Raw genomic sequence first — 25,860 nt, forward strand, 5'->3', positions numbered from 1 at the left:
AACCTGTGCGGCAAAATTTTAGTCAATAAATAAATAGAGATCACATGGAATACTAAAAATGCTGATTCACCACAACAGTTGGCCTTTCGTTTCAGCACTCAGAGAGGCTGGCTAGAAATGCAGCGGAGACGCCGGAATTGGATTCTGAATGAGTAAACATATCACTCAAGGAATCTAAGAGAAGAGGCCTGCAAGTTCTCAGGCAACCAAAAGCTGCCATGAGAATGAGGTGCTCCCCTAATCTCTCAAAGGAAAAGATCGCTCTTCGCTTTCGGGCTTTCGCGCTTCTCACGCGCAACGCCACGTAATTTCAGGCAAAGCTGGCACAAATGTATGCTCGGAACCAGAGAGAGTGTTATTGTAGCTCCAAAGGAAAAAAGATCGGTGAGGATAGAGGGTCCTCCATGGGTACCCCTCGGAAGGAATAAGGATCATATCTCTTTTCAGTTGCTGGGAAGATAGGGTCGTCAGGCTTTGAGTGTCGCTCCAGTGATTCTAGATTCGCCCTATCTATCTCTGCCTTATAAGTCGAGGCTCCGCGCTAGATCGACCTCGCACATGAGAGGTAGTTCGGTTTCAGAAGCCAAGGTTGTCTCACTCCCACAGGACCATAATCCAAGTCTTTGGTTACTAGAAATAGCGGCACCGGTAAAAGCTGCAGAGGATCTTGTCGGTCAGGAATGTGCAGCCTGCAAGCAGAACATTGTCAGTACATGGCAGAACCTGAACAGGTAAGAATTCCACCTGCAAGCGAGGGAAACCTTTCGTCAATGTATAATATGTATTCGTTCTTAAAAGAGATGTTTGAATGGCAGATGTATCATCAGCAACAGCAGCAGCTCCATAGTCATCGGCAACACATGTCCTCAAGGCCTAGCTTATATCCGGAGAAGAAATTCCCCCTGAAAGGCCAAGGAGGGGCAGGAGGAGATTCAGGGCTCATCCTATCAACGGATGCGAAACCTCGGCTTAAATGGACTCCTGAGCTGCATGAGCGTTTTGCTGATGCAGTGAGCCAGCTAGGAGGACCTGACAGTAAGTAGATGATCAAGAACATTATTTGTAGTGCATGGCAGAAATGAATGTGTGAATTGCCTTCTGATGGGTACATTACTTGAAACTGCCGCAGAAGCTACGCCGAAAGCAATCATGAGGGTCATGGGAATCCCGGGACTAACTCTTTACCATCTTAAGAGCCACCTTCAGGTACATATATGGAGTTCTTAATTAGCTATTGATTTTTTAGCATGATGCATGTGTTGGAGCAAGAAACTAAGCTGGTTCACTTTGTCCTCATAGAAATTCAGACTTGGCAAGAATCTCCAAACTCAAGCTAATACTGTCCATGCAAAGAATGGTGAGTAATCATATGGCTCTGAAGCAATTTAATTGCTAATCATTCAAGAAGGGATGTATTATTAACCTTGCTTTCAATTTCTGTTTCCAGTTTTAGGCTTTGCGGCAGTGACAGATAAATCATGTGAAGGACAGGCATCACAAGCTGATCACCTGAACCGAGAGACGCAAACCAGCAAGTAAGAATGAATTTAAGGTTTGCCATGTATGCACTCTACTTGCATCCTGCGTAAATGTAACATAGTTTGCAAATTCTATTAGGTCTGTGCACATAAGCGAATCCCTCCAAATGCAAATTGAGGTTCAGAGACGACTGCATGAGCAAATAGAGGTACACCAATATCAGCATAATCTCAATCTCCGTTACTAAACATATATGGGACATACAGTTGGCCTCTGTTGGGTGATTCAGATAGAATAAGTCACCTGTCTTCATTAAACATGATACTCCTCCCATTTTTTTTTGTCATCCTGTAACTTCAGATAAACCAAACCTTGGAAGCAAATGGTAATCACGTGTTGTTATATCCTAATCAGACATGCTGCCGTGTATATATTTCTCAGCGCTCATTTCGTTTCAGTGTCTCGAGCTGCACATTTTTCTTTCTCGTTGCTGTTGCTGTATCTGATAAAGTAGCTGCAATGTCTTATGAGTGACGATGCATGATGAGTTCAATAACTTTGAAGGTACAAAGACACCTGCAGCTCCGGATAGAAGCTCAAGGCAAGTACCTGCACTCCGTGCTGGAGAAGGCGCAGGAGGCGCTCGCGAAGCAGCACGTCGTCAACGGCCTCGCGGCGGTGCCAGAGGTAGCCTTTTCGGCGAGACGATACCCTCTACAGAACGACGGATCGGCCGACGGCAGCTGCTTGACAGCGTCCGAGGACATCCTCTCCATCGGTTTCTCGGCAGCCGGTGCTGATGCCGCACGGAGAGGCTCCGCCGCGCCATTCGAGGAGGAGGAGTGCTACCTGTTCCTAGGCAAGCCTGAGCGGCGGCGCCAAGAACGGAAGAGTGAGGTCACGACGAACGGGTGCGACGGTGGCGTGGCGTTCGAGACGGCGGCGGGGCTGGACCTGAGCATTGGTGTCGTCGCGGACAGCAGGCGGCGACCGCGCGGCGGCGAGAGGATTGACCTGAACGGATCAGGATGGAACTGAGAGAGAGGGCGAGAGGGATGGTGCATGTCACGAAGTTGTCCTAGCTTGCATTGAACATGATCATGCAGAGGTTCAGAAGCAGTGCCTTCAAATAGAGAACAGCAGAACACGATTGATGTGGTCTGTATGCAGCAGCTGTGTTTCCGTGGATCAAAACCAACTAATGGGAGTAGACTCATTCCGATTAGTTAGGTGTTCGTGTCCATGATTGAAGCCCTAGATGATTGATGCATGCATGAACAAAACCAACTAATGAGGACAACCCCACTTTGTAGATTGTTTTTTTTCGAAATAGGGGAAATATCGCCCCATGCACACGGTTTTTTTATTAGATTATTCACAACACCTTACAAGAGCAATACAAAAGATCAAACTCGAAGCCACCTCGCTAAACCTATAGAGGGATGAAGGGGGTGACAATTCACCAACTCATATCATCCAAAAACCAAATGCCTTCCCAGGCCGCCCAATAGCAGATGAGAAGCACATCCAGTCAAGCAAACTCTCAGCACACGCCAACACACACGCCATAGAAGTTGTTACCGCCGTCTTCCTCGACTCCATCTTCAAGAAAGATGCCAGGCCTACCATCGATGCCGCCACGGCGCCAGACGACTCCACCATCCTACGCGTGTCCATCACACTGCATCCGTCCCGAGACACCACTGCACCATGCCGTGGCGGTTCGACGACGCCGACACAACAAAAGCACACCACTCCACCTCAGCACCACCGACATCCGTTGTCTGCTTCAAAAACGATGCTCCCAATAGGGAGAACGGCGTTGCGCGCTGCCATCGTCCGATCCGGGAGACCCGGGTCTAGGGTTTCCCCTGGAGCAGCCCAGGCGAAGAACGCAGACTTGTAGATTGTTACCTTGCCCATACACAAATATGTGGGAATAACAACTATACTCGTGACTACACCTGGGCATTTGTCGGGCCGGGCCGGGTTTCGGGCCGGGCCTGAAAAAGCCCAAACTGAAATTCCCAGGCCCGAGCCCGACCTTCGGGCTTACAAATTAGGCCCAAACTCGGCCCGAACTGCCAAAAGCCCGGCCCGAACTAGGCTTAAACTGTGTTTTATGCAAGCCCGAGCCCGGCCCAGCCCGACGTTCGGGATCCAAAATCAGGCCCGAACCCGGCCCGATGTGCAAGCCCGACCCGGCCCGGCCCGGGATTTTTGGGCCGGACCGTCCGGACCGGGCTTCCCATGCCTAGCTGTACTCGTGACTTCGCCTATAAATAGCACCTAGACTCCGGTGGATAAGGTTGGCGACTCGAGCTACATTCTTTTTTTTTTTTTTTTTATCTTTTCGACTATTGTTTTGTGTTTCCCTCCTCTCACCTTTTCTTGCCGGAAATTTCATGAGAGTTGGAATTCGAGTTTGGTTGAGCACCCAGCAAGATATTCCTATTACTCTTGGAGATTTGGCATATCCAAGACGGCTAGGTGTTGTTGTTGAGTATCTAAGGAGTGAACTTGTGGAGATAAGTTTGTGAAGGTTTAGAGTTCACATCGAAGATCTGCCATTAGAGAGTGGGCTAAGCGGGTGAAGCTGTGCTGATAAAGAAGAAGGCTTAGCCACAAACGGGATGTTTATGGACAAGTAACAATCGACAAGTAACAATCTATTTTTATCTTTTTGCATAAAAGTGCGTCAAGGCACTCTAAACTTCTTCAATATGGCACTTTGGAATAAAAAGGGGTCATGTTGAGTAGGGGTGGAAACTGGTAGTGGATAGTCCATATTATCCGACATTCGTATTCAATAAAATAAAAATGGAAGTGGTAATATCCGAATCTGGACGTCGGTGGAAATGGATATGGTAAATATCCGGATCCGTGTTACAAAAAGAAAATACAAATGTGGTATTGAATTTTGAAACAAATGTGGATATGAAAATGGATAAATTTATCTCTCTACCATTGTATAGTCGGCTCATTATAAGACATGAATCTATTACTTCCTTATATCCGTATCTGCTCCGAATTAAGAAAACATCCGATCCATATTCGTATTCGAGTAACATCCGCTCCGAATCCGTATTCGGCAACATCCATATCCGCATTTGTATTCGGCAACATCCGTATCCGCATCCGTATTCGTTTTGGAAATATGAAAACGGATATGGGAAGAGCACTATCCGATCCGTTTTTCATCCCTAATGTGAGGGACCTCAGCTGGAGCAAGGCATGATATGAAAAGTAAATGGAGTTTTGTTTTGCCTTTATAAAAAGATAAAAAATACTCTGTTTGACTTTAGAAAAAGCTTACTTCCTATATTTTTTTATATAAACTTGACCAAAGCTTACTCAGTTTGACTTTAGAAAAACCTAATAAACATTATATTTCGAAAGAAGAACCCTAGGACCACCACCATGAAATCTGGAACGGCCGGCCCCACGCCGCCGCTATGGCTGAGATCCGCGGTCCATCTTCCTCCTCCAACTCGGCCGATGGAGGTCAGCAGCGATCCCGCTGCCGCCCTTTCCCCGCCGAGTTCCGCCACACCACCGTGTCTCCCGCCATGATCTAGGTGAAGTAGCCGAAGGCCACCGCCACCAGACCTCCATCCACTATCGCCACTTGACAAGGGATTAACTTATCAATGCCTACGGATTGTAAATTTAGGGTTTCGTAAGAAGTAGAGGGCAAATAGATCTCGAAGGTTTCAGCCGAACAAAGGTGCTCAACTCAATAATATGGTGGCTAAGTTTACAATGGTTCAATCATTTTCTCGTCTCTCGGCTTGCCCTTTATATAGGGGGCGAAGCCGAGGCCTTTCCGTGTCGTACAAGTTACAAACTGTTGAGATGTGTTGGGCCTTTCCTTTATTGATACAGTTTTCCTATTACAACTATATTTTCCTAACTCGCAGATTCCTAGCCTTCTGGGTTTCCAAAGCTTCGAGTCCATGGGCTTCGTGCTTCTTAATAGAGCCAGGGTACTTTATTCGGCATGCCCACTAGGCATACCTATGTCACCGCCCCTGGAGGACCACGCCTCCGCACGAAGGGGAGTCCATGGACGCGCCACCACCGCCCCTGCCTTTGGTAGCTGGAAGCGGCCGCCACCAACCCCGACGACAGCAGCAACCAGAAGGAAGAAGATGGGCCGTCTCTTCTTAGGTTCGGATCGTCGCCCAGACCCGTCTCGTGCGAGACACCTGGAGCGAAGGTGGAAAGGAAGGTGAGGGGATGGAAGGGGGGCGGTGGTGAAGGGTGGAGGGGCAGCGACGACGCTGGGAGGGTGGAGGGGTGGCGGCTAAGCCAGAGACAACTTTTTCTACCAGCGTCCGTCCGTCCCTTTTGTTGTTTATGTACTTTTCTGTTATATTTCGGCATAGAGACTTGGATCGTAGCGAAATCCCAACTTTACTCTTCCAAGCAAGAATGGAGACGAACACCGGCCCAGCCGACGGCCACGGCGGTGGCGGCCATGTCTTCCTCCTCGCCTTCCCAGAGGCGCAGGGCCACCTCAACCCGATGCTTCAGTTCGGCCGCCGCCTGGCCTACCACGGCCTCCGCCCCACGCTCGTCACCACCCGCCACCTCCTCGCCACCCTCCCGCCCCCCGCCGCTCCCTTCCGTGTCGCCGCCATCTCCGACGGCTTCGACGCTGGCGGCATGGCCGCGTGCCCCGACTTCGAGGAGTACGGGAGCCGGCTGGCCGCCGCGGGGTCCGACTCCCTGGAGGCACTCTTCCGCTCGGAGGCCGCGGCGGGGAGGCCCGTGCGCGCGCTCGTGTACGACCCGCACCTCCCGTGGGCGGGCCGCGTGGCGCGCGCCGCCGGCGTTCCCACCGCCGCGCTCTTCTCGCAGCCGTGCGCGGTGGACGTCATCTACGGGGAGGTGTACGCGGGGCGCGTCGGGTTGCCGGTCGTGGACGGGAGCGCGCTGAGGGGGTTGCTGAGCGTCGACCTGGGGCCGGACGACGTGCCCTCGTTCGTGGCGGCGCCGGATTCCTACCGGATGTTCCTGGACGCTGTGGTGGGGCAGTTCGATGGGTTGGAGGACGCCGACGACGTCTTCGTCAACTCATACCATGAACTCGAGCCCAAGGTAAAAGCTCTCTTGCTCCTGCGCCCCACCTGTTTGCTGTTTTGCTCATTTGAAAAGTCCAGTCAAAACCAAACTGGAGATTTATGGTAAAAATGTTCAATTTGAAGTACTCTACATCCTATTGATCTAAGCAGGAGGCAGATTACCTGGCATCAACATGGCGTGTTAAGACCATCGGCCCAATGCTGCCATCCTTCTACCTGGATGACGATCGGTTGCCTTCCAACAAGACATATGGGTTCAACCTCTTCGATAGCACAGCACCATGCATGTCATGGCTAGATAGCCAGCCCCCTTGCTCAGTGGTCTATGCCTCGTATGGAACTGTCGCTGACCTTGAGCCTGCCCAGTTATACGAGATAGGCAATGGATTGTGCAATTCTGGTAAACAGTTCCTCTGGGTTGTCAGGTCCGTTGATGAGCACAAGTTATCGGAACAACTCCGTGACAAGTGCAAGGGGAAGGGACTAATTGTTTCATGGTGCCCCCAGCTTGAGGTCTTATCTCACAAGGCCACAGGTATGAAATTCAATACCTCTTCTACTTAGCACCTCTTCTGCGATTGTTCAAGGAAAAAAGGAAAGTCCATATAACTATCTTAAAAGTTCACATATAAACAGTAACCTGAATGCACAAACTAGATGATCAAAGAAAGGAGTATCATTGTTTATTTGCAGCGTTGCAGTGCTCATCAAGTCTTACTTTGTGTCGCACATTAGTATGTTCACTAAATGTCCTTATTTTTTCGATTATGAAATGAAAAGTGTGCTTCTGTACTCCCTTCCCCACCCTGCCATTTCACATTGGTAGCAACTAAGGTGCGAGTTTTCAGATCCAGCAATAGAAAACAATCTCAACTCCTTTGTGGCCAGACAAAGTTAATGTGAAAAGGCATCATTTACAACATGAATGTTACACTGATGCACACATACTGTCATACTTAGGAACTACAAGTACTGATAATCACGCAAGCCATGTAGGATGTTTAGAATCTACCTATATGTTTTTGTTCGACAACTTTTCTATATTTATTTTTCACCAGTATAACTGGAGAAATCTCAAGGCAGAACATATAAACACAAACATATCAACTGTACCTTTTGCAAAATTTACTGCAGATGATTCATTAGACTGTTTTCACTTAATTTACTGTCGACCATGGAGTGATTGTTTGTACTGTGTAGTAGTTCAATAGAACTGTACCTGGCTATTTTTTACCAGTACTAGAGAAACCTGCAGGGGACAAATATAGAAGCATGAGAGCTCAACTCTAACTTTTGCTACTGCTCATCCTTCCTTAGACTGCCTTCACTTCATTTAGTCTTGACCGTGGAGTTACGGTTTCTAATAATTTGGATGCTACAAGGGCATATTGCCATTGTCCCTGATATTGTAGTACACGGGGTATATTTGTATCAGGGAAGTAGTACTGCGCCCATAACTTTCATCTAGTTAACCTTCGGGTCATGTAATCAGCCAAATCTCTCGAACTCAAGTGTTAAAGGGTTGTGAATCCTGCAAATTTTGCAGTTTTAACATTGAGTGATCTGTTCTAAATAACTAAACATCAGGTAGAAGTTGATACGGAGTATTTTACTTCTGAACTCAACAAGCTGTTTTTTTTTTTTTTTTTTTTTTTTTTTTTTTTGCGAAAGAACAGGATGTTTCTTAACTCACTGTGGATGGAACTCTACACTAGAAGCAATTACTACTGGTGTACCACTGTTGGCAATGCCTCAGTGGACAGATCAACCAACTACAGCAAAGTATGTTGAGAGTGCATGGGTGATTGGTGTGCGGGTGAATCGTGATACAGAAGGTGTGGTGAGAAAGGAAGAGGTAGAGAGGTGCATAAGAGAAGTATTAGATGGTGTGAGGAAGGAGGAGTACAAAAAGAATGCTTATAGCTGGATGACGAAGGCTAAGAAGGCAATGCAGGAAGGGGGGAGCTCAGACAAAAATATTGCCGAGTTTGCGGCAAAGTATGCTTCAAGTTGATGTTGAAAGTTCCTCTGTGGTAGCAAGGTGTTGTATCTGGAATTGTAATAATGTGTACACTATAATTTTATACTGTTACAGGGTGTGAATGTCTAGTTTTCTTGTGTTAATAGATTTTTATATGATTCAGAGGTGAATACTATGCTATAAATTTCGACATCGTGTATGCAATGACACTTATCTGTGATTATAATATAAGATATGTAGTATACTCTCTGCCCACCAAGTGAATTGTTTGGGTAAACATTTTTCAACTATCATTCCGCACTGATATTTATTTTATTGGCTTATGCGTTTCTGTTGCACTAATTGATATAAGACATATGAGAACTATCCACCGCCACAAGATAGGTATACAAGTGTAACCAAAAGAAGAAGCGGGAGAACTATCCACCTCCACAAGGTATGTATACAAATGTATTTATTTTCAGATTTATTCCTACATGTAAAAAATAATGAATTAATTCACGTTGTGGAATTCTATAATAAAATAGCCAGAAACATGGAGCATGGACCTCTCACTTATTTTTATGTTTCTTGGTTTCCAGGGAAGGTTTATTGATGTCTACAAGTTTAAAACTCGCTTTTCTATACTCATTACAAGTTTCAATACTTTATGATTTTTTGAAACATATTTTGTATACATTTGAGATATGAGTACATGACCAACTTTTGATGACAGCAATGTTTCCAATCCAAATGGCTTTCAACATACTAACATAGACACTGCCATAATTCATTACAGAATAGAACTGCAACCCAAGACTTACGTGTAGAATTCATGATCAACATTAGAAAACAATTCAGGTAAAAGCATGAGAAAAAATAACTTATCTAGCATTTTATGCCTACTATGTGTATAGAGTATTTCGATTGTTGCTCAGCACATTCGTTTTTGTTGTCTGTGTTGGTCATGATTTCTCAAAATGTAATTCAGTGTTGTGGTGTCGAAAGTAGAACAAGGCCCCTGTGTTTTGTAATGTCCAGCCAATATTATTCTATCTATTAGCGCCCAACGAACCACAAGATTCATTAGCCAATAGTCAACGCCTGGTTTTTCACGTTCCAGAAGCTGTAGAGCTAATTTTCTGATGATATGGTTGCACCAAGTCTATGACCTTATTTCTTTGTTCCACAAATTAAAATGACATCTTACCAACCTGAGCAAGACTACTAACTGATGTGTTGGTGGCATGGGCGGGCATAGGGTATCAACAATGGGTATTCAAAGTTAGAGAAAAAAATACACATAATCCATCGCTACCCCTTGCTAGCTCTGATGCTCTCACCTAGCTCAGACTGCTTACGGCGTTGCTGTGTTACCGATGGACCATTACAGGAGCAAATCTACCGCTAGTCTTGCTGCTATTTGGCTAGAAAGATAGCTAGACTCGTTGAGCTATGTGGGCTGAATACTAAGCGATTATTTGTTGGTGAAAAAATGGGTATTCAGCTGAATACCCATGAATACACTTGTGCCCGCCTATAGTTGGTGGCAAAGAGAACGAGTCCTACAGCATATGCGTGGGCAATAGACAGCTGTAACACTTCCCTTACCAATTAACATGTCATCTACCGAGTGAAAGTGATGTCTCATAGAACTATCAGAGTCCATCATAACAGATTAACACATGGCTGATTGGAGTAACACCCAAGTGATGTAATTCGATTAGAAGGAACACATGATGTTCGGTCGGGCCCCCCTCCCTTGAAGATAATGCCTATCATGTCTGAGTTGGAGTGGGGATCATAAATGAGTTCGTGGAGGGCTCTCAATCTCAAGGTAAGGTTCCCAACTTATATGCCACGGAGGTTGTTGGTGCACGATTGCATGATGACTTGAACTGATGTGTGTCCCCATGTAATTCTGTAACCCTGGTTTGAAACGTGCCACTTGTTGATCCTAGGGTTGATGTGTATGAAAAGTCCATGAGCCAACCTATGGGCCCGGTTTTAGGAATTGTATGATGATGTCGATGTACAAGAAGGTGACAACCATGTTTAGTTGATGCCTCATACTTGGAGGGTGATGGATCAGACTGGAAGGGTGATGATCGGAGGGTGAGCTTCATGAGGATGAGTTTGTGACGTCAATGTACATTGCACCGTGACATCTCTTATCAGTGATCTTATGAGAAAGACTCGTAGGAGGATGACATGGATGAAGATGTCGATGTGGATGGGTTCACGGTAAAAGAAGGTAAGGTTGTCAACAAAAGGTAGTAAACTGCGATAACCATAGAAGAAATTTGGGATGAGCTAATTGACCTCCTAGGAAGTTTACTATGATGTGCGTGAGTGAGGAGAAACTACATTGGAAATACTTGTGCTGGTATGTGAGTCCAATCTTGATCCTAGATAGTAGCTACGTCCGAGAGTGTGGCTGAGACGTTACCAAGACGCCATGTGCGGTTTTGGTAATTGATGACAATCCCTATGAACTAATGTTTGCATTGAGTTATATTTGTAAGAGTTGTCCATCGGAAATGCTTGAACCATATGTTGGTTTCAAGGTTGCAATAAGAAGAAATTGATGAAGAGTATCAAGTGTCAAGTATGTCTTGAAGATGAAGATGAAGTGATCCCTCAAAGATTAACTTCAAGATATCAACATGATGAAGAATGAAGAAATGAAGCGCAAGTTAAAGATAAGCCAACTCGAAGAGATCATATGCTTGAAACTTGCCATCCATATGGTATGGATATGTGAAGATGCACCGAAGAAGAAGCTCTCCCATAGTGGCGTATGGGGGAGCAATTCGCAAGACTTCATCAAACAATCACAATCAAGAAAGGTGTTCCATCTTGTTACGGTTAAGACCGTCATCATCGAGCTCAAGAGGAACACACAAGGTTAAGGTTTGCTCTTGATAAGGTTTCTTTCTTATCGGTCTCATGGTTTAGTTGGGGGACCGGTTTATAGGTTAGTTACCGTAATATCAAGAGGGCTCTCGAGTGATTAACTCGATCGTATCATTCAGAGAGAGCTCAAACCTTTGCATCCTTGCATCATCTTTCTTGTTTGTTATTTGGATCTTATCCATGTGATGTTTTAGAGTTTGTGGTTATTTCTATGACAAGCTCTAGTTCATCGAAAACGGATTTCGCATAGATTACTTGTTACGTTTTCGAGTTTGGTGCTTTTCTCGGTTTCTCGTGTTGAGGTGTTGCACCTCTAAAATTAATAGAAAATCATCCCCCGCTTGTTTCCATATTTTCAATAAAATTGGTTTAACTCAATTCGGAGCTACCAATCTTAAGATATTGATTTTACAAGAATGCCAGGAAGGATAATCCGGGGCCGTATATTTGCACAATATGCGGCCCCTGAAAAATGGCTAAGGACTTAAGTTCGGAAGCCACTGGATGTTGGCCGGATTTTTGCCCGGATATTTTACTTGGCACCGGATAATCGTGGGGAGGGCGGGAGGGGGGCAGAATATCCGACCCTTACTTAGGCCAGATTATCCGGCCCCTGGTATTCCCCAACGGCTCGATTTTGCCCCATTTGAAGCAAGAGAGAGAGGAGATCTTGATCTACCTTTCTACCAATCAAATCCATCTCTTTGTGAGTGGAATCTTCTAGATCTTGATCTTGGAGCTGTTTGTGAATTTCATTTGTTCTTCATCTTTTCTTACCCCACAAGCTTTTGTAGCTTTGGTGGAAATTGGGAGTGAAGGATTTCCCATTGCATTTGGTGCATTGGTTTGAGTTCTCCACGGTGATTCGTAGAAGTGAAAGTAAGAAAATTGTTACTCTTGGGTTCTTGGAACCCTAGACGGATTTGAGGCCTTTGTGGCGATTTCTTGAGGCCTCCAATTAAGTTGTGGATACGTGCCCCAAGCTTTGTGTAAGGTCCGGTTTTCGCCTCGAAGGAAATCCCTTAGTGGAACCGTGACCTAGGCCTTTGTGGCGAGGGTCACCGGAGAATAAAGTGAGGCACTTCGTGGTGCTCGGTGTGTGTTGTGACTACCGCATCTTTAAGTGAGGCCTTTGTGGCCGTGGTGTGCATCGAGCAACCACACCTCAAGGTGAGGCCCTTGTGGCGTTCGGGAGCACTAAGCCTCCGCACCTCTCCAATGGAGATTAGCACTTCCAAGAGTGTGAACTTCGGGATAAATCATCGTCTCATGCGTGCCTCAGTTATCTCTATACCCGATCTCTTTACTTATGCACTTTACTTTTTGATAGTCATCGTGCTTGAAGTTATATATCTTGCTATCACATAGTTGCTTATATTGCTTATCATAAGTTGTTGGTGCACATAGGTGAACCATAGTATATAGGCTTTGGGCTTGACAAATTAAACACTAGTTTTATTCCGTATTTGTTAAGTCCATCTCGTAAAAGTTTTAAACCGCCTATTCACCCCCTCTAAGCGACATCCGTGTCCTTTCAGTAGGAGCTGGTGTTGGAGGTGGTAGAAATGGCGAATACGATGGAGGAGGTATAGTTGGTGATAGGTGGTAGAAGTGGTGGAGTTGGTCAAGTGGTGGATTTCTTTCATATCTATCAAGTGGTGTTAATTGTGCAACATGATTGATACTGTCTTCATACTTATTGTATTATTATTATTAGTATTATTATTATTATTATTATCATCATCATTATTATTGTTGCATTAATAGTTAAATGTTGTTACATTTTGAACATTGTTCGATGCTGTTGTCCGATCAATCTAAAGTAGATGCTGAAAAATATTAGGTGGGCCTTGCGCTAGGTCATTGAGTAGTGCAACCTCGACCCTCTAACCTTTGGTCCTCGATCAAAAGTACTAGATCTGAGAATCGGAAGAGGTTCTTTTCGACCGGGCTTTCTAGCAATGGTCAAAATTGTCCTTTTCCGCCTTTTTTATTTTTAGCACTTTTCCCACCGCCCATGGTGCTAGGAGAAATATAGCTTACATGTTTTCAATTGCTATTTATATGTATAACTATTCTGAAAAAAAAATTACAGTCACTTTTCACGGTTTAATTTGCAGTAATTAATTTTTTTGGGCCAATTCGTACAAAGTGTTGATTGGCCAAAAGGTATGAAAAAACAGATTGGCAAAATGAGATTACCATGCTCCACCGTGATGATGAATGTAGTCCAATAAATCTTCCAATCAACATGCCCCATCCTTCTGCTCACAAGGAGCTGCAGTTACAGTTTGCTAAAGTTATACACTTATAATACCACAACTCTATTCTGAGTAATGTGCAAATCTCGAATATTGATTTAAATCAACTAAGATGTCTCAAATTTGTTGTCTGTTTGCATGGTTCCCTAAACCCAGTCACAATAACCTTTGTCTCGGGATTATTAAAAGGACCCTGAATAATAGAACTGACCAATTCAACAAGGTGAACACTGAACAGCTAAGAGGAAGTCTCTATAAATCATGTGTCGCCTACCACTCTTTTGTTTTCCTTGTTTGGAACGGTGGTCTAGTTCTACATCGGGAAAGGACAATCTGCCACACGTACTGTGACAATGTTGTTTGTGGAGGTAATTTAAAGCTTGTGAATTGTGACCGGTGAAGTGGCGAGTGTGGTGACTGGTTGGTGTGCCTCCTTCCTTCCTTCATCGGCCAGATGAAGAAATATCAAACATACTGACACCGACGTATTGTGTTGCTTGTTTTTTTGTGGTCGTATTGTTTTCTTCTTGGCCCTATCAGTTACCACTAGTCTTTTTGTTAATTTAATTTAATTTATTGGCTTTCTATATATATCGACTACTTTCTCCGATCTATAATAATTGTTAAAAACTTAGTAAAACTAAATGAGCTAAAGCCACATCACTTTTTAAACGGTTAAGACCTACCGAGCAGGGAACGCGGAAGCGTAAAACCATTACGCAGAAAACACAAAGATAACCTGTATTTCTTTCCGCAACAGATATGCGCAACATAATTTAAACATCGATCGTTTTCATCTGGCCAGTGCATCAGTTCTTTAGGCATCCAAAGGATGGAGAGGGACCGCCAACAAGCGTGGTCCATGTGATTAGCAGCACCACCGCGCAAGTTGCAGGCTGAAAACTGTGTGATCTGCGTATGATAATGCCTAAGAAATCAGGAGCACAGGAAAAGATTTTTATCATGTGGCTGGTAACCAGCCAGGGCGGACGTGTGGGTGCCGATGCACACGCAGCTCCTCGTGGCAAAAAGGTCCTATTTTTTTCTTGCACCGAGCAATAAAGGTCGCCGAGAGTTGCTGTGTGGGTCAAGCTGGAAATTTGCTGACTATAAAATTTCTTGCAAATTAAGTTCGAATTGTAAGTTTTGCATGACTAGAAGAACATGTAAACTGGGAATAAAAATAAGGAATAATCCAAGAGAGAGTGAGGTCCATGTGTTGCTCCAAAAAGCGGCACTGGGGAAAAGGCGAACATTACTTTTCTCCCCACGAAGCCTCGCTACCTCACTCTCGCCGACAAGTGGGCCCGAGCCAACAACCGGGCCCACCTAACAGCTTTCCGGGGTACGACAACCCGGTGTTTGTACACCGCACGCGAGAGCCGGACAGCGACGAGCCGGTGACGTGGCGGCCCGCGGGGCCCACGTGTCGGTGGGCCCGGGAAAACTCGTGGCCCAGGATCGCTGAGCGGGACCCGCACCGGCTCGCTCCCGGTAAGAATGGGAGGGAGCAAATCTTTTTCCCCCTTTTCATCCAGTTCGCAGCCAACTCCCCCCTCCCTCCACTTGTCGGATCTTGCCATGGACCTCGCCGGAGCCGCGCCCCCTCGCTCGCCGGAGCCCCACGTGCCGCCGCCCCGCACGCCGCCGCAGCCGCCGCTACAGGTGAAGTCGCGCGACCTCCCCCTCTTCCGAATCTCTTCTTTTCAGTTAGTCAAATGCTCTCTTCTTTCCCCTTCATCCTCGCGCGATTCGGTCCAGGAAACGGTCCGAGTTTGTACCAGACATGTGTATCTGTGCTGTTTTATCCTCCTCCCGTTGCGCAATTGGTAAAGGCGTAGAGCTGTTACCAACTGTATCTCTGCGTTTTGCTTCAATCAGTTCATGGCTTCATGCCAGTGAGTTACCAATACTCCAGTTAGTACCCAGATATAGATATAAGGCAGAATTGTTTCAGCGTAGCAGCTAATTGGTATGCGCTGGATCTTCTCTAGGATGAATCCGTACTAATTTTGCATTTTCAGGGACGATTGGTTAGGATAGGACGGTAGGTTAGATAGGAACCCTGTCAAGCTCTGGAATTTAGCTGCTTTTGCAGATAAAATTCTCACGTTGACTCTAGCTGCGCGAAATTTTGGGTGGGTAGATACAGAGGTAGACCAAGCGTTTTGTGATTACTCCTACTTCTATCATATTTAGTTGACAGGTTCTGATGTGGGTACAGGTTCTGCTACATCGGACTGCTATAAAGCAGCTCTGAGCTATCTTAGGGAATTTATATGCCATGCTAGCCTGCTCCATTCCTGGTTGTAGCCTATCTAAATGGAAACTCCTCATAAAGCTTGCTGTTCTGATGCAAATTGCACTTTAGTTACCGTCTGTACTTTGGCAATCTCACTTTTAAGGTGTGATGAGTGCTTTGGATCAGGTACATGGAAATCCATATTAAGTTTCCTACCTTGGTTCAACTTGAGTAGTTGACTTGTGTGCCAACTGCTTTGTAGACGCACAGTTACATCTCCAGTCAGGAGTTTTGATCCTGTAGAGCTTAACTGTCATGGAATCTTAGATTGGTCCACATCAACAAATATAGTATCAGTTACGATGGTTGGAGTTAGTTGTCTCCACTGTGCTCACTTGGTCTCAAAATTCCTAAAATCTTAAGAAAAATAATTTTAATTCGAAAGTTCGACCCACAAACCAGAGTTTGGCAATGGAAAACAACAAAATATTCCTGGTACCATAGGATGTATGGTTTAAACAGTGTTAACGAAGTACCATGTCTAGCTACTATACTGCATCAAGAGAATTCTGTGAGTGATGCCACAGAAAATGATATGTTGACAGGAAGAAAAACAATAGCCCATCATCCAAATGTTCATGATGGAACAAGTTATGCTTCCAGCGAAATCAACCGTGTCCATTGTGGAAGCAAGCTAACCGGTTCTCTGGTACCATTTAGACTCTGGCTCGTCTAACAGGGTACGATTTACACAAAAGAAGGTTTTCCTGGTTGCCAAAAATATATGCACGTATGTACTGGAATGATATTATAACTGTGTGTTATTTAAGTAAGCAAATACTATCTTTTTGAATGCCTTAAATAGAAGTAATGCATAAAGAGCTTATAGTAGTTGGATTTTTATATGTTACTGTTTGTTCTATTTTCCTTTAAAAACATACTCGTTACTTCTGTTTGATATTCTTTAACTTATACTCTTGAACAAATCATCAGGATTCATGCAAAGATAAAGGAGACATAAGGACCACTGAGGAAAAGCCAGGCACACCGCAGGAGTTAAATCTTGGTCAAACAAATAATTCTGGCCTTAATAGTTCCATTGAGGATGAGAACCAAACATCTAATGGTGACGAGATGACTGAACTAGGATCCAAGTCGGAAGCAGCTAAGACTGAGGGTGACGGATCAAGTGGTGAGAAGGTCATCCTGAAGAAGCCGGATAAGATTCTGCCATGTCCACGTTGCAACAGCATGGATACAAAGTTTTGTTACTACAACAACTACAACATCCACCAACCAAGGCATTTTTGCAGGGGTTGTCAAAGGTATTGGACGGCAGGTGGAAGCATGAGAAACCTTCCTGTCGGTGCTGGTAGGCGCAAGAGTAAGAGCTCCAGTGTAAACTGCCATGGCATATTGATTCCAGGAAGCAATATAGCCTATCCTGGGGGCGATGCTTCCCCCATTCCATTGCCTATAAAAGCAACTGAACCAGCAGCTCAGTTTGTGTCTCAACCTCCTCTATCTAATTCCACGGCTTCCGTGTTGAGAGTTGAAGTGCAGAACAAGAATGACAACCCTGCCTCCACAGCACATCCCAGAAATGGAGAAAGCCAGACCTGCCTACCTTCATCAACAACTTCAGATAGTCCGCGGATTGAGTCAGTTAAAGGAACAGTTAGTGGATATCAGAATGGAGTTACTATGGATTGCAATGGCGCCACTCCCATGCATCCTATACCATGCTTCCCTGGTCCACCTTTTGTGTACCCATGGAATCCAGCTTGGAATGGTATTCCTGCCATGGCAGCACCAGTATGCCCAGCCCCAGCTGAACCAGCAAAATGTTCAGAAAATGGCAATGTAGGCAATGTTCAATGGAACTTTCCACCGATGGTGGCGGTGCCAGGATTCTGTGGCCAACCCATTCCCTTCCCACTAATGCCGCCTTCCGTTTGGCCACTCGTTTCTCCCTGGCCTAATGGCGCATGGAGTGCGCCATGGCTTGGACCTGGTTGTAGCATGCCAGCAGCACCTCCTACAAGCAGTAGTACATGTACAGATAGCGGCTCTCCAGTTCTTGGAAAACACTCGAGGGATTCTAACCCGCAAGGTGATGAAAAGGCAGAAAGATCTTTGTGGATTCCGAAAACGCTCCGGATCGATGACCCCGACGAAGCCGCAAAGAGTTCGATCTGGACCACCCTCGGGATCGAACCTGGCGAGCGTGGCATGTTTAGACCGTTCCAGTCAAAATCTGATGTCAAAGAGCGCACATCAGATGCAGCTCGAGTCATGCAAGCGAACCCAGCGGCTCAATCGCGCTTCCAGTCTTTCCAGGAGACGACGTGATATGGAACCTGTGTGGTATTTTTCTCTTCAAACATGTTATATCAAGAAAATGTTGTAATCTGAACAATGATCGGGCGACGTAGACATTACGGAACTGTACTATCGGTAGAGTGTCTTCACATTTTTTTCCTTTTTCTGTGTTTTTTTCTTGTAGAGCATGCACCAGTCCTCTGGGTTCATGGTCAGATTGTCAGCATCTATTTTTGTTGTACAAGAATAAATGTGAATAGATTTGCTTAAAGCTTGCAGGCCGGTATTCTGCTTTCGGAGTATTTGCAGATGGCCATGCCAACATGGCCTGTTAATTTACTTCAAAAGGTTCAGGAACACAACTCTGTGACGAGAAGTTCAACTGTGAAGCAAAATCGGTAACATTTCTTGCTGTCTGCTGCCTCTCTCGATCTTGTCATGTGTGTGTATGCTTGAGTTATGAGCACTGAGTAAAGTGAGCAGTGGTTGTAAGCTATGGGGATCTAGAAGTAGAACTGGTAGTGGTTGCTCACCTTTGTGGCCTGCATTCTGATTAGTTGAGGTGCCCCTGTCTTTGTCTTTGTTCTCCTGCATGCTGTGCTGCCTTTATATCAACATCTGTAAGCTCAAGTCTCAAGTCGTAAAGTCCACTTTATGTATGGTTTGGTTCGGTAAGCTCTTTGCTGATGTGACAAGTGACTAGGCGCGGCGAATTCTGCGCGCCTTGTGTGCATTGCTTCATCATGATCAATTTTTTTATGTGTCATTTACCCTGCCGTTTCAAATGCATCTTTCGGTCTTGACCTTGGTGCACACCAATCAGCACACAGGTAATGGAATGTTATCTTCTGCATGTAGTGGAGTATATACAGAGTAGTGTCTTCCATGTTGAAACACGAATGACATTGTGTGTCCTGCTTGTAGAAGGCCTCTCACTAGTGCATTTTAAGGACAGTGTCTGCCCGGCTTGTATTTCTGACTTGGGTACTGAGCTGTAGTGCAGTGCCAATGTAAATTTGACGGGGTTGACTCAAGTTGTTACCAAGTGACACTCCCACTGCACTAGCTAGCAAGCAAGGAATCGACCATCCTAGCTAGTTTCGATGCATCCCAGCCGCCAAATGTTAGGCAGGGAGCAGAGCTATGCTTGAAAGCAGTCAAAGTTCCAACCAAACCTACCTGAAAGCATATATACAAATGCACTTGTGATGTAACCAGCGTCTTAGTTTGACTGACACACGTAGACATAGTGGAGAAAGAGTGAGATTCCTCTTCCCTGATAGCGCCACACTTTGGCAGGCACTCGACCGACATATGTCTCCTAGGGTAACGCTAGCTAGGGAAGGCAAATGACACTACCTGTACTTGTTTATCTGATCCCGAGCTGGAGGTGATGGATTAGTCAATCATGGTCACCAGATCCAAGGCTGGCTTGCTCTGAACCCGGCCGCGGCGTTGGAAAAGATGCAGAAAACCATATGCATTTTTGACGAGCGGTGTCCTGCTTTTGGTCGGCACGGGGGCTGTGAGCTCGCCACTTGCGACCCATGCGTCCATTCCGAGTGTACTCTTTTTTGACACGTCTGTCGCCCGTACGTGCATGCGGAATATTCAGTGGTAGTTTGCTTTATGCTTTCTCTGTTTCATAATTCTTATGGTAATTTTAGTCTAAATCTGAAGTACATCGCGATTTAAAAAAATATATACGATGGAGGGAGTATACTTGTGCCATGCAGAAACATGACTTCTCTGTATTATTTGGCGTTACATTTCGACAAGGCAATACATAGGAATTATACCACTACTGTAGTAAAAGAATGGCTCAAGACGGGGAAAGGTACAGGAACTACACACTAGACACTAGGATCGGTCGTGAATTGGCTGCAATGTGGTATGGGGATGATTGGCTGTATATATAGGTGGATATATGTGGAGACAGTCGTGGACACATGGTGGCCGGTGCACTGCTATATCTGCATTTGCCGCTATACCTATCTATACTCGTGTATATCGATCAGGCATGGTTGACGGTTCACTGCTTGCTAGCTTCTCGACCCACCGTGTGCAATCACGAATTCCATTCCACAGTATGTCTTATCCCTCCGTACGTTCGCTTCAATATTAGCTGAAACCTACAGCAATGCATGCGTATCCAAGGAGCAATCAGACCGGCTCAACTTGACCTCAGACGATCAGCAACCAGCTCAATTTGACCTCGTGACCTGCCGATCAGGAAAACACAAATTAACACATTTTTCACGAATGCATGTATAATGTGTACTAGTTTATCGGAAAAATAATGTATGTGTACTAGAGAAGTAGACTGAAATAAAATGTATTTGTACTGACCAAGTAGTAGCTCTCGCCCATCTGCAGGCTCTGCATGAGGACGCCGTAGTCGTCGACGGGGAGGAGGCCGCCGGAGGAGTGGACGAGCACCACGTCCTGCCCGAACATGGAACGCAGGTCCATCGGGCCCCTTGGCACCTCCGTCGCAACTCCGTTGATGAACACCGTGATGCCCGCTGCATATGCACAAGAGTACACAAACAGACGAATTAGCGTCAATTGATTTAGCTGTAAATTATCTCGCATGTTCGCCCTAATATGTCCCCTTGTGCCGAACATGCATGAGAGAAACATGCCATTTTGTTGCACAAAATTCAAATCGTGAATGTTTAATATGCTGCGTGTACACGTGCGTCAACTGTAGGATAATCAAGTGTATAAAACGTCATGGCTATAATTTAGCACACTTAAGTACAACATAGTATATTTGCAAAAAAGTACACCATATAGGATAATGCATCATCCTATTTTTTGACTCATAATTTGAATGCATGTATGATGTAGGAAGATTTTCTTAATCTCTTCTTGGAAGAGGTAATATGCATCTAGCTGATTTTCAATTCAGGATCAATCAGGTTTTCAATTTAGTATTAGTCAGATTATCATCATTCATCATTATCATGTAAGAACATAAAGTGACACAAAATAATCCTGGTGCTTGTGGAATGAGGGGTCGGACAAACGAAAAATCTCAATAATGATACCGAATTGAAAATCGCCTAGTTAGCTGCACGATGAGAAATGTGTTCTTCTACGGTCCAAATGAGAGGTGAAAAACTAGAAATAGTACAATTTTCTTTCAGTCCATTGATGCATTGTTTTCTTCGAAGAGGGACAAGGTTCGGCCTTTGCATCAATTGATGCATACGTCTATGAATCTATGTATAGAGTAGGAGAAGAATCCAGTAGACTCCATTGACCGATCAAGGAAGGAAGACCAACAGTTTTTAAGTTGGGAATTAGGACTTAGGAGGAGCCCCCAAAAAATGAGTGGGAATTATGCGAATCACCTTACATGCATGTGATCGATGGAATCGTTCATGCTTAGATAAACAGAGAGAGGACCAAAACATGCATCGACAGAGTGCAGCGCGGGACCTGCATGCATGGCGCGGGGCTTACCAGGTTGGCACGAGTAGTAGAACTGCTGCTGCTGTGCCGCGGCTGCCGAAACCGACGACCCGGACCCGCCGCCGCCGTCCATGTACCCCATCTGCCGCGAGATGGCGAACAGGTCGTCGCCACCGCCTCCACACTCCACATCCCCCAACATCCCCACCGACGGCGGCGAGGGAGGCCAGGACGACGAGGACGAGGACGAGCTGTGTGCCGCGCCGCCGTGCGCGAACAGCCCCAGCGACGTCGAGCCGTGGCCTCCGGGAGCGGGTGGCGATCCAGAGGAGGCGGCCGACGCCTGTGCCTGGGCCTGCGCCTGCGCTTGGGCCTGCGCCTGAAGCTGGCGCTGGCGACGGCGAGAGCGGGAGCGGCGGTTCTGGAACCAGTAGAAGACGTTGGCGTCGCCGACGGCACCGAAGCGCTCGAGGAGCTTGCGGATGCGGACGGTCTCGTCCTTGGGCGGGTTCACCATCCCGCTGTTGAAGATGGACTCCAGGATCAGTATCTGCTCCGGCTTCGGCGTCCACCGCGATCGCACCGGCTCCGCCGCCGCCTGGCTGTCCGGGCTGTGGCCGCCGCCGTTCATCGTCGTCAGGATCGATCGAGCTACACCGGGTGATTAACTGGAGGTTAGCTAGCTAATTGGGAACTAGAAGAAGATTGGACGATGTGAGCGCGCGAGAGATGACTGAGCTAGTTGGTGAGAAGACTGAGCTCTCGGCACACTATATATAGTGTTGCTTGCTTGTGATGGCTTCCAGCCTGCGAGTGAGTGGGAGGGGTAGTATTCTTTGAACGGTGATGCAGCCGGTGAATGACAAAAGAATCTTCACTCATTTCACGCACATTACGCTCCATGTTGGCCATCGTCGTCGGCTGTCCAGCATGTCAGTTTGGTGCCTCCATGTACTCTCTTTTCGCCTTGATGTGTCACGGTGAAGGTGAAGTTGTGTGTGGTGAGACGACATGATGTGAAGGTGATGCTGACTCGCGCGCGATGGGGGTGGTTTAGGTGGTCGTGGCCTATGGAAGCTTGCAACTTTCTCCCGAGAGGTGCGTAGCGGAATCGATCGGAGGTGCCTTGTCCTTGACATGGTGGCTGTTTGGTGGGGCCTACGTACTCATAAAAATGTTTTGGATCTTTCAATATGAATCAAAATATCAAATACGGGCTAAAATAAGTAAAAAGACATAATGAAATTTGACTAGACGATACATCATACGTAAATACAATTCAGAAAATGTCGGAACATCTTATAATTGGTTCCGGTTGACTGGCGTACTCGAATTTGTCATATCAGCTTATGTCGATAATGTTGCGAGAGACAGATGGTTTCTCATCCGAAGCCTGCATTGGTGCCATTGATGGTCTTGACCATCTTGTTGCTTCGTACACATAGAGTTAGTAGTGTTGGGTCCTTTTAGTGTGTCTAAAATTTTCTTCTAAAGTGAAATTTTGGAATCTAGCCACACATGCATGTTCTCAAAATCTGAGCTGTCTGACCACCTTCCTTATTCCGTGGTGGCGCAAACTTTCGAACCAATGGTTAAAACGAATTTTATAGGTATTTTAATGACTGATGACACTTTTTTTCGGAACCACCACATGGCTAATTTCTAGTCATACAATCTCGGGAAGCAATGATACACCATATTTTTCTTTTCTTTTTGGAACCACAACGTGGCGAATTTTCCGTCATACGATCTCGAGGAGGAACGTTGGTGACGGTTGCCAGGGTGTTAGGTTGCCAAGTGACAACTTCCCATTTGGTCGCGTCATTGCTCCGCTGCACAAAATTAGGGTGCATTTCATATGGATATTGGTGGGTGGGTTCCATTATTTAGAAATTTTCCTACGATACTTTATTTCTTGGTTACCATGTAGAGTTTGAATCCATAGGGATTTTTTCTTCGTAGTGCTTTGCATGAAACTTCATATAATTTCACTATGGTCTAACCTCATGATTTTTTATGACAACTATGCCATACACACAATCTTTCAAATAACTTCATGAGTTTTAAAAACATTAGAAATAGTTCCGCTAAGTTTTTGAAAGTGGGTGCACCGGAACATGCACCCATTTATCTCGCTGACGAAAACTCAAATGGGTTTTATCAGAAGGTATAGATCTTCGCAAGAGGTGTGGCTAAATCTTTATAGTTTCTGTTGCTTCATTGACGGAATAGGTACTACTTAACAGTTTTCCCGAGGTAGCGGCATCAATCAAAGAACTAACGTAGCCATCATTGTACCACAATGTGGGATTGCATATGTATAAGACATGGCGACATGCAATGTTTTTTTAGAATGGAGTCTCGGGTGTTTTCATTTTGTTGATAGAAGATAGAACTTGTTTAGGGAACCAAGACATGTATACTGAAATAAGAGACAAAATGCCAAAAACATACGAAAACCAGAAGCATGGAGCTTCTAGTGGTCACACTCGACCGCCCGGCCGCCACCAGATGAGCAGACTAATTAAGATAAGATTTATATTCGTTCAGTTGGGCCTTCCTCACCTTAAAGGTACGTAGGAGCGTCCAAACCACATGTGGTGGTGAAAAGGAGGACGTAGCTAGGGTAAGGAGGGGAACACATGTGCCCCACAGTTTGGCCTGCTTGGATTGACCTTAGCTTGCATGCAGGGGGCATCGGAGACGCCCAGGCAACCCATGGATCGATCGTTGGCCATGGCCGGCCCTTGCCGTGTGGCGCGCGCATGTGTTGCATCTGCACGCAACGCCGTCGGGCGAAGAGAAGAGGTTTGGACCACGACGGGCACCGATCGATCGGTCCGGCCCCCGGCACGCGGCGTCGGCATCGCGACGTGGCTCCCCTGCCCGCTCAACTGTACCACCCTTGGTTTGTTCCGGCCTCCCAGTACGATGGTACCGTGGATAAGAAGAGATTCCGTGCATGTTGCCCACAGGCCACATCCCTGGCCTCGATCGCCTGGAGGAAGAAAAGGACCCACCACCTGGAACCCCACACGGCCACATGCATTATTCTGCAAATTTTATTTTTACGAGAAATCCACCTATCTATATTAGTAAGCATCAAGTTATTCTTAGACATTCGATGGGATTTTCTTTGCAGCTAGTAATCAGTTCATTGCATCGACAGATGATGTCCTTTTGGCTGAAGGCTTTGCGGCACGGCTTGGAGCTAGCAATGCAGTTAGGGTGCAACCGTATTATTGTGCACTTGGATAGCTCAACGATCATGGAAGCCACCACCTCACCACTCCCGCTGGCAAGATGCCGTGGTCCACCACACCTCCAAGAACCCAAGATCACCGGAGGCGGGGCCGACCGGCAAGGTTACCTAGTGGGACGGAATAATATATTGGTTTTTTAAGCATCTCCTCTCTCTTCTCTCTCTCTCTCTCTCTCCACATATGCTATATATTGATTCATTGTTAAGGCAGTGTTTGGTTGCTCGCATGGGTTTTCCACTTTTTAGTTTTGGCTCGCCAAAGTTTGCGTGAGTACAAACGTGTATTGGGTCTATTTTTACAGTTTGTTTTGATGCGGACAAAGACGTTTGCATGAGGGCATCATTTTATGCCCTCATTGTTTGGTTGCCCACAATTTATGTTTTTGGGTTGGATTGATGCAAAGCACTACTTTTTGTAGCCCATCAAAAGCATGATATGGTCCCCTTGCATACCATATGTGGTAATTTTACAATCTACCAATTCAGCGTTTAGGGTCTTGCAAGTGATCTCGCACGTTTAGGATAACATCAGACACACAATTCACATCACCAGATCGACATAATGATGTCCTTGATCCTACTACCGCCACCATGAGCTGCACCCTTTGAAGCGACATAGTTCTTACTCTGTTACACTGGGAACTCCGAGTAAGTTTTTCTATCTCATGTCTAGTCTTATACCCTTCACGAAGGTTGTGCTCGTAATCCATTACTTCTTCACTGTAGCCCTACTATGACTTGTAGAATCCTAGAATCTACACCATGTAGTATCATTGTGAGGGAAATGACTACCCTGCTAGGGGTTCAATTGCATGTTTAAATGGAATGGAAGAGCCCCATTTGTGGCACTTACAAGGAACGGAAATAAACAAGAGAGTAAACAGGGAAAGAACAAGAAAGGAAATGAGTCA

At 45.7% G+C, this 25,860-nt stretch overlaps 4 protein-coding genes across 4 annotated transcripts; 3 read left to right on the forward strand and 1 right to left on the reverse strand.

The window, feature by feature from the left end:
- The first annotated feature begins 369 nt into the window (after positions 1-369).
- Positions 370-2,962, forward strand: LOC127331458 (myb-related protein 2). The gene is made up of 7 exons (XM_051357638.2): positions 370-731; positions 816-1,035; positions 1,130-1,206; positions 1,300-1,357; positions 1,448-1,535; positions 1,618-1,687; positions 2,044-2,962. Exons 1-7 carry the CDS (start codon positions 681-683, stop codon positions 2,515-2,517), a joined length of 1,038 nt encoding a protein of 345 aa, XP_051213598.1. The 5' UTR covers positions 370-680; the 3' UTR covers positions 2,518-2,962.
- Positions 2,963-5,849: 2,887 nt separating this feature from the next.
- Positions 5,850-8,806, forward strand: LOC127331457 (UDP-glycosyltransferase 79). Its single transcript, XM_051357637.1, has 3 exons — positions 5,850-6,582; positions 6,717-7,101; positions 8,243-8,806. Exons 1-3 carry the CDS (start codon positions 5,914-5,916, stop codon positions 8,578-8,580), a joined length of 1,392 nt encoding a protein of 463 aa, XP_051213597.1. The 5' UTR covers positions 5,850-5,913; the 3' UTR covers positions 8,581-8,806.
- Positions 8,807-15,218: 6,412 nt separating this feature from the next.
- On the forward strand, positions 15,219-18,538 carry LOC127331459 (cyclic dof factor 1). Its single transcript, XM_051357639.1, has 2 exons — positions 15,219-15,368; positions 16,939-18,538. Exons 1-2 carry the CDS (start codon positions 15,285-15,287, stop codon positions 18,295-18,297), a joined length of 1,443 nt encoding a protein of 480 aa, XP_051213599.1. The 5' UTR covers positions 15,219-15,284; the 3' UTR covers positions 18,298-18,538.
- A 1,449-nt stretch (positions 18,539-19,987) lies between these two features.
- Positions 19,988-22,417, reverse strand: LOC127331461 (WUSCHEL-related homeobox 11). The gene is made up of 3 exons (XM_051357640.2): positions 21,739-22,417; positions 20,617-20,792; positions 19,988-20,489 (listed from the first exon to the last, which is right to left on the reverse strand). Exons 1-3 carry the CDS (start codon positions 22,316-22,318, stop codon positions 20,472-20,474), a joined length of 774 nt encoding a protein of 257 aa, XP_051213600.1. The 5' UTR covers positions 22,319-22,417; the 3' UTR covers positions 19,988-20,471.
- Between the last annotated feature and the right edge of the window lie 3,443 nt (positions 22,418-25,860).

The sequence above is a fragment of the Lolium perenne genome, chromosome 2 (genome assembly GCF_019359855.2).
Source record: "Lolium perenne isolate Kyuss_39 chromosome 2, Kyuss_2.0, whole genome shotgun sequence".
In the NCBI taxonomy this organism is placed as follows: domain Eukaryota; kingdom Viridiplantae; phylum Streptophyta; class Magnoliopsida; order Poales; family Poaceae; genus Lolium; species Lolium perenne.

Coding starts and splice junctions, on each gene's coding strand:
- LOC127331458 (XM_051357638.2), top strand. CDS start 681: ATGTGCAGCCTGCAAGCAGAACATTGTCAGTACATGGCAGAACCTGAA. Junction 1,536..1,617: donor CGAGAGACGCAAACCAGCAA/GTAAGAATGAAT, acceptor AAATTCTATTAG/GTCTGTGCACATAAGCGAAT. Junction 1,688..2,043: donor GACTGCATGAGCAAATAGAG/GTACACCAATAT, acceptor ATAACTTTGAAG/GTACAAAGACACCTGCAGCT.
- LOC127331457 (XM_051357637.1), top strand. CDS start 5,914: ATGGAGACGAACACCGGCCCAGCCGACGGCCACGGCGGTGGCGGCCAT. Junction 6,583..6,716: donor ACCATGAACTCGAGCCCAAG/GTAAAAGCTCTC, acceptor TGATCTAAGCAG/GAGGCAGATTACCTGGCATC. Junction 7,102..8,242: donor CTTATCTCACAAGGCCACAG/GTATGAAATTCA, acceptor GCGAAAGAACAG/GATGTTTCTTAACTCACTGT.
- LOC127331459 (XM_051357639.1), top strand. CDS start 15,285: ATGGACCTCGCCGGAGCCGCGCCCCCTCGCTCGCCGGAGCCCCACGTG. Junction 15,369..16,938: donor CGCCGCAGCCGCCGCTACAG/GTGAAGTCGCGC, acceptor ACAAATCATCAG/GATTCATGCAAAGATAAAGG.
- LOC127331461 (XM_051357640.2), bottom strand. CDS start 22,318: ATGAACGGCGGCGGCCACAGCCCGGACAGCCAGGCGGCGGCGGAGCCG. Junction 20,793..21,738: donor CTACTACTCGTGCCAACCTG/GTAAGCCCCGCG, acceptor GTGCATATGCAG/CGGGCATCACGGTGTTCATC.